At 49.4% G+C, this 11,175-nt stretch overlaps 1 protein-coding gene across 3 annotated transcripts in view; it reads left to right on the top strand.

The window, feature by feature from the left end:
- The window catches only part of magi3b (membrane associated guanylate kinase, WW and PDZ domain containing 3b), a 131,960-nt gene continuing 120,785 nt past the window's right edge, over positions 1–11,175 (top strand). The window contains exon 1 of one of the 3 annotated variants that reach the window (XM_076024888.1): positions 1–1,038. In XM_076024888.1, coding sequence (XP_075881003.1) covers positions 732–1,038 — 307 coding nt within the window. In that variant the 5' untranslated portion in view covers positions 1–731. The remainder of the gene's footprint in view (positions 1,039–11,175) is intronic. The other 2 variants (XM_076024887.1, XM_076024885.1) reach the window with 2 other exon arrangements.

Below are 11,175 nucleotides of genomic sequence, written 5' to 3'. Positions count from 1 at the left end.
GGGCTGGAAGTGAACCGCCTACCTACCTACCTACCTACCCACCCTACCGTGTGAACGGAGCTTATCTTATTTTTCATTTTCCGCTCCCGCCTGCCCACAGGTAGGCTGCGAGGGATTCTCGTTGACGCGCTACATCGTTTAAACGGCATTTTTCTTCTTCTTCTTCTTCTTCGTCTTCTTGTTGTTTTCTCTCGGCGGAGTCGCCAGGCTTTACCCCCCGCCCTCCGCCGAAGCCCGGGTCGCGATGGAGAGCCCCGAACCCTGATTCGTCCTCGCCGCCGCCGCCAACTGTATCTCCGCTCTTTACGCACACGGCGGCACGGAGACGCCGTGGAAACACCGAGAGCCCTGCGAGGGAGAGGCGCGCGCACCGGAGCAACAGCGAGCCCGAAGCCTCGTGGCATGACAGTGCTTGGCGGCGGACTGACAGGCGCACAGCAGCCTCCTGAATGCCAAGGAGATGAAATCAGCAGCAGGTCGGGAGAATAACTCGGGAGGTTTTGTTATTAGGCCGCGTCACTAACAACAACAGCAGCAGCAGCAGCAGCAGCAGTTACAGCGGCAACAGCAACAGCAACAGCAGCAGCAGCTGCGGCACTGAGGCGATTGGAACCACTTCGATCGTTGAGTTTGTTCGAGCGAAATATACTATCAGCAACAACAAACAACAACAACAGCAGCAGCAGCAGCAGCAGCAGCAACTGCAACAACAAGGCGGGGTGAGCGGCATCATGTCCAGGACGCTGAAGAAGAAGAAACACTGGTCCAGTAAAGTGGTGGAGTGCGCGGTGTCATGGGGGAACCTGGGGGACTTCGGCTCCGTGGTGGAGGTGCTCGGCGGGGCGGAGGTGGGCCAGTTCCCCTACCTGGGCCAGATGAAGCTGGACGTGCTGGTGTGCCACGTCGGGAAGCTGCCCTACTACGGGGACGTCCTGCTGGAGGTGAACGGGACGCCCGTCAGTGGACTTACAAACCGCGACACCCTGGCCGTCATCCGCCACTTTCGGGAGCCGATCCGCCTGAAGACCGTCAAGCCAGGTGGGTGCCCTCCTCCACCTCCTCTTCTTCCCCTACCTTCTCTTCCTTCTCTACCTCCTCTTCATCCTCCTATACCTCCTCCTCTTCCTCTACCTCCTCTTCCTCCCATTTCTTCGCTTTCTTCAGCTCGTCCATCCTCATCCTCATCTACCCCCTCTTCCTGGTATTCCTCCTCCTCTTCCCCCTCATCTTCATCCCCAACTCCCCTACCTCCTTTTCATTCCCAACCTCCTCTCCCTCCTCTCTCTCATCTTCCTCCCCCACCTTCTCTTCCTTCTCTGCCTCCTCTCCCTCCTCTTCCCCCCTCCTCCCCATCCTCATCTACCTCCTCTCCATCCTGTCTACGCCGCCTTCCTCCTCTTCCCCCACATCTCACACACCCCTGTCGCACCTGAGCTCTCTTTCACGGGTCGACATCCTCTGAACGCAACATCCTTCCTGTAACGTCCGCCCGAAGCCGTTGTGTGGTCGATGCATTCTCGTGTTTGTAAAACCTGCGGGCGAGGCTCCGGCGGGCCACAGCGGGCGTCCGTGCGCTCTCTCCATCATCCAACGCCGACTTCTCAAAGGGGAGCCCAGACTTCCGGCCTCCCATCAGGCCTAATTGGCCCATTCTTTCACCACTCTGGGAGAGTCGCGCAGTGATAATGGCAATAATGGCACGGGGCCCAGTCGGAGACTTGGAGGCTAAGTGCACTCGCATGCAGATATAAGGCCTAATTACACGTCCTCCATTATTCACCATACTCTTCGGCGACTGGCTGCACAGACGCCAGAGTGGCTGCAGGGTCGCCGCTGCTGCCCATCCCACCTCCCTTACGTCCAACTGTGGCAGGATGCCGCATGCGGCGGAAGGCCGGTGGCGGAGGTGACCGCTGAGGTCCCCAGGGGGCGGCGGAGGGGAAGGAAAGTCTTCCGACGGCTCTCTGCTGGGTTTTCCTTTAAAATTTAACGAGACAAAGCCGGATTTTTAAAATTATTTTCTACAGAACCTTTTCTGGCGGCTCGTGTCCCTGTCAGTGGTCTCCTACCTCGGTGACTCGTCGGGTCCCGCAGGGCTGGGGAACCCCGGCATGAGGTGCGGGAAGACAAAATGCTAGCACGGCGACAGAATGCAGGACTTCTTGTTTGTGGGTTTTTGTCCGTATTATGTAACAAACAAAAGCAGGGGGTGGCAGGGGAGGGGGGATCCTCGGGCGCAATAGTTTCAGAGGCAGGTTTTGCTGTCATTTGTTTCGGATTAGGGGGTTCTTGACTCAACAAAGACCGTTGGGCAAACACCGGGCCTGGCGGCCTTGACCACACACTGGAAAAACAAAACAAAACAAAACAAAAAGGTCGGTTGGACGGGCAAAGGACCTTTGTTCCATCGTCTTGCACTGGAGCATCGCTGGAAACAAGCGCAGCCGCTCCAGAGGTTATTACAGCAGCGGCGGCAGCAGCTGAGTCCCGAGACTTCGGGCCAGGATCCCTGAAGATCAGCTGCGTGCGTGCGTGCGTGCGTGTGTGCGTGCGTGCGTGCGTGCGTGCGTGTGTACTCACGGCGAGTGACACAAGCGCACGCGTGCCATCATCCATCTGGTGTTTTCTTGCATATTGATGGACGTTCTATTGACTCTAGTATCTCCTCTAAGCAAACAAGAGGTGAACAGAGGAATGTTTGCCTGGGTTTGTAGGCCCGACGCCTGCTAGTGTGCAAGCAGAGGGAGGCGTGCGCGCGGCCGTGCACGCACGTGTGTGTGTGTGCGCTCCACAGCTGTACGCACTCCCGAGAGCTCCCAACACAGCGCTCTCTGCCCCACTAACCAAGGATGATTAATAAAGGGCAGGGAGGACTGAGAGGGTGTGGGTGAGGGAGGGAGAGAAGCGTGAGGAAGGAGACGTTTGAGACATGGGGAGAAAATCGGCTCTGCCTCTGGCTCAAGGCTTAACTCCCACATGACGCCGTTTTCTTTTTTTCTTGTTTTTTTTTCATTTGCTCTTTAAAGCTCACAGACAAGTAATGGGGCGGAAAGGATGGCAAACATTTCTCACTCGCGCCCTGTCTCGCGCCGCCACTCTTACCTGTCGGCCAAATGTACGTGGCATAGCGAGGTCGTGGCGGCGCCCGCGGCCTAGAGCAAATGTATCTCAACAGTGTCTCACATCATTGGAAATGGGTTTGAAATGTCGAGTAAAAAAAAAAAACAACAAAAGAAAACAAAACTTTTTGTTTGTCACGGAAGCACTTTGGATTTAGAAATAAAAAAATATGGAGACGAGCAAACAAGAAATCCTCTGTAAATGTTGCCGGGCTAAAGTTGTAGCTGCAGTCCCCAGTGTCAGCCGGTAACGTCACCGCTGGAAAAGCAAAAGAGAAGACGAGTCAGATGTTGCTCAAAGGCGCGTTTGCCAGGGGGACCGCCAGAGACAGGAAAAGCAAACAGTGCTTCAGGAAAGGTGGAAACAATGGAAAATGTGGAAAAGAAAGTTTCTTCTGCAATATTCAGCCCTCATGACAGTAAAATAGCCCCATTCTAAGGCAATTTAGTAATTCCTCTCTAAATTGTTATAAAATGTGGTGAACCCCCAAACCTCATGCATAAAAAGATACTCCATATTCCGTGAAATTGTTATAAATTTTAAAAATACAGTCATAGTCATTTTTGGTCAGCCCAGCGCTAATTTAATTGAATGGATTTAGAAGCGAGCCTGGGCGACACGTTCATGAGTTCAACCAGGTTATTTTTCGGTGTTACTCTTCGGTTCACATGACTGGAGGGAATCCTGGAACACTGCACCATGGGAAATGTTAATTGTTCTTAACTCGTTGGCCAGTTCCCATGAACTAACTCTTACCCTAACTGTGTTCATCCCTATGGGTTGAGATTAAATTCTAACCCTACGGAAAAGGAAAATGCTATCATAGCGACACATCGCCTACGTTGGTTTCAGCAAAGTGTTGTCAACTGTAGCCCTGCTTTCGTTAGAAGACAGTATTAAAATGTGGGAATACATGCAGTGGTCATACACAAGTTAGTCAATGCTGATATTAGGTAATTGTTAGGAGAATTTTCAATGTTAGCTTACAAATGACAAAACTATTGGCACACCACCGTACAGCTAGCATCGCAAACTTTCAATAACAACGAAATATGTGAATCATTGTCATTTCTTATTAGTGGTCACCGTGGACTGTAGATCTTAAACTTATATCCCTTCGCCCTCAGTTTGAGGTGTTTTCCAGGAAAATAGAGTTTCAGAAACCTCGCTGTAACCCTTCACCCCAACAAGAAGCTCGGCACCTCACACCAAAATGTGAACGCACGATGAGGACTAGCGGGGAGCACACGGGCTGAAATGGAAGATCTTGAAAGCGGTGACCGGGGCCGTGACTAGCGCAGCTCAGCTGTTCAGAGCCGGCCGCTAAATCCCCTCCAGCATCGGCACATACATGAGGTCGTTACAATGTACGACCGTGCGGCGCCAGCACGCACACGCGCACTCGGATATACATTCCTTTTGCGGCAGCGTCATATTTAATTCACACCTTCTTGCATAATTGAGCCTGACGGACTGATTTTCCCCGCTCTCGACGGAGGGTCGGCGGTCCTCGAGGATCAGCCGGAACGAGGCCCACAGCGACAGGGACGACCGCCAGATGTTCCCCCCTGCCCCCTGGTGGTCGTCCTTCCCCAGCTGCCCTGTGGTGGCGCTGTTCTGATTATGAGCGAAGAGGGGGAACAGAATAGTGGGCCACACGGGGGACGAGTGAGAGGAGATGCCGGCGTCTCGGCGGAGGTCATTATCCATCCCAGCCATTGATCGGAGGGAATGCGAGAAGCTGGAAGAGTTGCACGCAGCAACTTCACTTTTCTCTTCTTCTCCTGGTTTGCTGCTCTTGCTGCGCCGTTGCAGGTCTCTGGGGTGGGTGGGTGGGGTTGTCACATCCATACAGGCTCCCTCGCACACACACACACTGTTCACAGCTCGCTTTCTGTCTCTGTCTCCTGCTTTAAAATGAAGAAGTTAAGCCGATGCTCAGATTTCACAGTTTACCGCAAAGGTAGGATGCGCCCGTTTTTTTTCTCTTCTTCTTCTTCCCCGCGCTATCTTTTGATATATCGGGGAGACGGCGACGACTCCCTCAAAAGCTCCGCTCTCAACTTGGCACAGGGATCTATTTCTGCCAACGCCGCCCCCCCACTCCCAACCCACCCCCACCTCATACCAGCTAAAGATGAGGAAAGAGATGCCTGATGAAAAGCGCTATGAATGGCATCCCAGACTTCCTTCCTCCGCGGCTCGTTTACTTTTTTTCTCCACCCGCGCTCCCCAACCCTGCTACCCCCACCCTGCCCACCCTCCGCCCCGCCTCCTATATATGCGTTCGCGGCTTCAATGGCTGTGAAATCAAAAACGTCAGCAGCAGAAGCAGTGGCCAAATTCTGTGCGCGGCATTAAACAATATATCCCGTCTCTACATTTACATTACATTTACATGTGTGGAGACCCTCAGCTCTATTCGCGCTGGTGGTGAAGCAAACAGTAGCTGCAGGTGTGCAGGTGTGCTCACCCTCGGATTTGGCGACACGCTGGCGGGTTGCGTTAATTGCGCCATTTTGACGGCGATTAGAGTTGCTTTATTTTTGACATAATCTTGGGTTTGACGATCGTCGGTGTGTTAATGGCAACACATTATGTCTGCAGAATGGCTTAAATTGTCTTTTCCTTCAACATGGCGAGGCGAAATTTCCCCCCTCGCTAATCTTTTAATGCTACCTTGCGTAATCAAATTTTGGAGCGCGCCGGATCCGGGCTTTGATAACCACTCGCTGTGGATCCCGCTTTAATGCGCCCCTGCTTCCGTTTGGGCGCATCAGCGTGTTTTCCCCCCATTTACCTGCTGATCAGGCCAATATAGAAGGGAAACAGAGTGACATGAGCTCCTGAGCCCCCCTGTATCAAACAGCAATAGAGAGTGTGGGTTAAAAACGTTAATGCACCTCTCATATCAGGAAGTGCCCCTCAATGGAACCATCCTCTTGACAGGCGATGCTTTGTCACCGCCAAGAGATTTGCAGTCTGCCGCTGCAGCAGCAGGACAAAAGGAAGAAAAAAAAAAAAAGGAAAGAAAGCCCGAGGATGAAATGCTGTGGTGTGAGAGTTGGGAATACAGCGGCTCAGAGAGCCTGGTCGAATAACCAGAGACATCTGTTCGCGACTCGGAGATGTTCGCTGACGGTCGGGGTGGAGGCGGGTGTGGGTGGTGGAGCTGGAGTGGCCATCACGTACGACCCCCCCCCCCTCCAAGCCACCTCGCGGAACTCATAAACAGAGTCATTTAAGGCTGAATGAGTGATGTATGGAGTGATTATGAGTGTTTTCATGGACATTAAATAAGACGCTGGTCACGATGACAAGATCGGTTCGTTCTCGCGGACCGATCCTGCTGCTACTTGTCAGGAGGGCTGACCGTGTTGTGTCAGTTCGCGACTTCCTTGGCAATTTTGTCTGTAAAAAATAAATAAATACAATGAGTTGTTGTATGTTTCACGTCACCACCCCGAAATCACTTGTTGGCCAGATGGCAAATTGGGGGGAAAAAAGTCCCAAATGACAGTCTAATGGTTGTGGAAAAACACAAGGACAAAATGAGGATTTCTGTGAGATACTCTTATCAATGGAAGACGGCGGTACACAATGTAAAAAATGAAGCAGGATGATCCTCTGCCTCATGTGAGAGATGAACAGGATGTTTTCCAGCTGCTCTCCTGCTGTTCTGTTTATTGGACTCTGTGACGAGCGCCTATATGGCTGATCAGAAAGAGCTCTGGCGGCGTGTATTTTTTGAACGCTTCAAGCCATTTAACACAAACATATATATAGACTCTTTACTCTTTCATTATAAACACCCAGCCAGTGTTTATCTTTTGCGTTGGTCCTTCAGGTGTCCTTGAAAAGCTGCTCTTACAATAGCATAGTCTCTGTCACAATATTCCACGGTGACTGAATCTGTGGCTGTCTTACTGTATTGCCATTGAAACAAATGCATGTGAAAATATGTGTTTTTTGAACAGCATGTTTACGCAGATCTCGCTGTCCGAGGTTTCTCTCGAATACGTTGTTGTATTTGGGAGTAGGTGAACTCAGTCTAGCCCTCTTGCTTGAACCTTGCAAACTCCTGTGATTGAATTGTTGCTGAATCATTTTTCTTTGATGAAAGGAAAGACTGCAGAGCGACACATATAGCATCACAATTAAAACCCTTTACTTCAAAATCCCTTTGAAGTTTTGGTTGGGTTTATTGTTGTGGGGTCACTGAAGGGGAACTGGAACTCTACTAAAAAGTCTACTTAATTTGACGTTATGTAAATATCAACAAAGTGAATTTTGTGATATTCGCTTCTTCAGAGGGAAACAAAATAACCCTGAGTCTTCCTGAGTGGCAGCGGCAACCCACCGCTCCCACTGCTACTCATCCACTCATCCACCGGCGTGCAGCACTGGGACCCTTTGAGCATGAAGCGAAACAGTTTCCTTGGCTACTGAGCGCGGCGCAGCAGTGAGTGTCGTCCCGTCATCGTAATCTTGCCTCATTAGTGTCTCTCTAACTTTTATTGTCAGTCCCCTCTCTGGTTCTCCAGTCGAAGAGAAACGTTTATTTGATGTGATATAAATCTTTTGAAAAACCATCGGCCCGGTGACGGTTCAATCAAAGGGTCTGCAGCTCATCAGTCTGCAAATTACATTTTGGCAGAAAGATCATTCGCATTGAAGTAAACGGCTTCAATTTCCGGTGCTTTAGTGAAAAACATTAGTATTACTTATTTCGCATTGATAGTCCAAACATGCACAAACAACAGCTGCTGCTTGAAGGTCCCGCAGCTGCTGAGAGATTCTGAGACACGATTTTTAATGATAATGTACACTAAATGTTGCTTCTTTCCATATTGACAGCCAGCAAATATTAGTCTCATTGCAACCATTTCTGGCGGTCCCTGCTGGCCAAACAATAGAATGCAGGTTTTTGTCACTTCCTCGTTGGCCTCTTTTTTTCTGAAACCAGAAGCTCCGTTTATCTTCATATCCAGTCATTGACCGTATTGATAGGTACCTACCGAGTAGGTAGGACATGCCACTTCTTCCGGTTTTGCATTGCTTTATTTAGTTTGTCTCTTGTCCCGTTCAGCTGCCCCCGGCCCCCCTCACTCTTTTTTTGCTTCATAATCCCACAAAGCATTTGGTTGATGCGTGGCTTGTTTGTCTGCTGTGACTCTCATCAAGCGTCGACCGTATGCGCCTCAGGCAGCTGTCAGACTTGAAGTGGAGCACTGCTGTCTTACCACAATCACACACACACACACACACACAAACACGAAGGAGTGGGTTGTCAGAACACCAACAAAACGTCCGTTCTTGACGCTTATTTTAGATTACGCTCAGGCGTCATGCCAGTTTTTTTTTTTTTTTTTTTTTTTTTTTTCCCACTCCTCTCCGTGAGGGTCAGGGTAAAAAAAAAAAAACGACAACTCGAAAAACAATAAAATGGGCAACTCACAAGTCAGCAGGACGCCCACTGATCCCAAGATTGACAGTTTGATCCCGGACCCCTGGAGTCAGGCCTGCAGAATTGTCGTCAGGCGAGTTACTAAACCTGAAATAGCCCCCTCAGGCTCAGCCGCCCTGTGTGGATGGTTACCTCTTCTAATGAGCTGGTGGCACCGTAGATGGAAGTTTCTGCCACCAGTCAGACGAGGGTGTGCTACCGTGTGTGTGTGTATGTGTGTGTTGAGAGAGCACATTAAAGAGTCAGCAGCCTTGGAAGGCGGCGTATAACTGCAAGTCCATTTACCAGATAAGGTGAGGAAAATTGGCTCACGGCCGTGGAGGGGTTTCCAACATAACTATTAACAAAGGTGAAAGAGTCGGGCAAATTCATTAAAATTCATTAATTATGTTTAATCTGTCGCCGTATGAATGAGGGCGAGCGGCCCGCAAATCCTGCTGCTCACACGGCGTTTCAGGGTTGTGGTCCGCTGTTTTTCGTCGCCCTTAGCTGGGCTTTGTTGTCAGAGCTGATAAAGCCAATTGTAGCACTTATATTGGATATGCATTATGTATACCGTGGAAAATCATATTTATCTATTCTTATAAATTACATGTGCATTTTAAAAAGAAACTGCAGGAAACGAAAGTAAAGCAATTTTGAGTATTTTATTACCAAAAAAGCTTAAGTCTACCTTCCCTGCGACCACATTTTCCACTATAAACACTCAGGTCCTGTCCACACGGGAATGTTTTTTGGTGGAAACGGTAAAGTATTTAACCGTTACGGCGTTTCGTCCACACGGCAACGGCGTTTTGGGTCCCCCGAAACGGTATTTTTTTGAAAACGGGTCCCAGAGTGGGAAAATCTGGCAACGCCGTTTCGCCGTTTTCACATCGTTGCCGTGTGGACAGTGAAAACGGCTTTTCCTTGTAAAACGATGACGTCATCGCACCGTCACTGTCATGTGACCGGAAAAAAAACGGCATGCAGCGGCAAAAACAACAACGATAGAGGGTTGTCTTTGTATCGCAGGCGCTTCAAGATTTGTTGGCAATATTACTACAAAACCTCACAAAACCTCACACTCACTTTTTTTCCGCTACTCGCCGTTTTTGTTTTCAGTGTGTTGAGTGTGTAGGTAAAATTCCCTCTCTCTAAATCTTGGGTCCGGTGGCTGTGTCAGCGTCTGTTAACAGCGCCACGTTTCGGTGTGGCATACGCATTACATCGTTCTCACCCACCGTTCCGATTCCATCCATGTTTTTCTCCTTTTTGTTTCACTTTGGTTTGTTTTACTTTAACTTTAGATGTGACTCCTGAATTAAGTGTCATGACTGTAGAATCACACATAAAGAGAGTGGAACTCGTGCAGTGGGTAATGTGCAGGGAATCCAGCTTCATGGCACCGTGGCCGTTGCTAAGTGCTGCTGTTTCTCTGTAAGATCTAATGACCATCATCAAGTCACTAGCCACTTCCTTTTGAAAAATCCTTTCAGCGCAGTTCCTTTTCACTCTGAGTTACTGCTTAATTTCAGGGAGAATGGTGCCAACGGACCTAAACTAAACAGCTTATGCGCAAAATTTGATAGACTTTCAAAGGTTCCCTATTTTCTGCTGTTGTTTGATTGCCATGTGGTCAGATTCTCTTTAGAACTCTGATTTTTTTTTTTTTTTTACAGATTATTACACTCATTGGCCACTTTATTAGATGGAATGCACATTTCCTCGCGAACACAAAATCAGCCAATGAAGACGGTTAGCTGAGGTTCGCAGCCGGAATCAGAATGGGGAAGAAATGGGACTGAAAGTGACTTTGATGATTGCTGGTGAACATGGCGGCTGGTGCCGGATGGAGCTCTGCTGAAATATATTGCGGTGCAGGAGCGCTTCTTTTCTTTCTTCCGGCTAAGTGAACGGGGTCAGTGAAGGGGAAGGCGGGTCAGCAGCGAGGAAGGCGAAATGCGGCTGCAAAACAAATGGAGTATAAAGTTGCTTCCAACCCTACTACAAGCGCTCAATAATTCATGGATACTATCGAGCCGGATGCTTCATTCATGGCAGCTGTGTGTCTGTGCGATGATAATTGCCGTATGTATGGGAGGAGAGCGGTGGGGAGACGGCAAGCAAAAAAAAAAAAAAAAAAAACGGGGGAGAAAAAGCCCAGCGAGGCTCCCGCTGGCCGACACACTCTCGGTATTGCTGCTCTAATCAAATTGCCGCCGCCTTTCTCTCCGGGAGAGCCTGCTGCGGACACCACGTAAACAACACAGTGGATGGTTCGAAGCCAGAGCCTTACAGTTAGAAAGACGCTAAGTGTATTTTGTAACGATTGCCCTGCAGTCTTTGAGTGAGTGTGTGTGTGCGTGTGTACGCGTGCCTCATGCAGTAATACAGTTGTGCTTCATGGGTGTCCGTGAGGTAGTAAGTGCTGCAGAGGTGAGCTCTTGAACTGATTTAAAGTTTATTTTGCGATGTAATAGCTGCTGCAGGTTGAGTCTTTCTCCGAGGCATGTTAAAAATGTTTTATTTATGGCAAAAAAAAAAACAATCAGAGCAGAAATAGAAGAAATTTCCACCGTAGTTTCAGTATACCTAGCTGGTGCGTT

This window comes from Nelusetta ayraudi, unplaced genomic scaffold, assembly GCF_046127955.1.
Source record: "Nelusetta ayraudi isolate G7.1 ecotype Tasmania unplaced genomic scaffold, CSIRO-AGI_Nayr_v1 ptg000017l, whole genome shotgun sequence".
Taxonomy (NCBI): domain Eukaryota; kingdom Metazoa; phylum Chordata; class Actinopteri; order Tetraodontiformes; family Monacanthidae; genus Nelusetta; species Nelusetta ayraudi.
The sequence above is the reverse complement of the archived record's forward strand: the minus strand, read 5'-3'. Positions and strand labels throughout refer to the sequence as shown.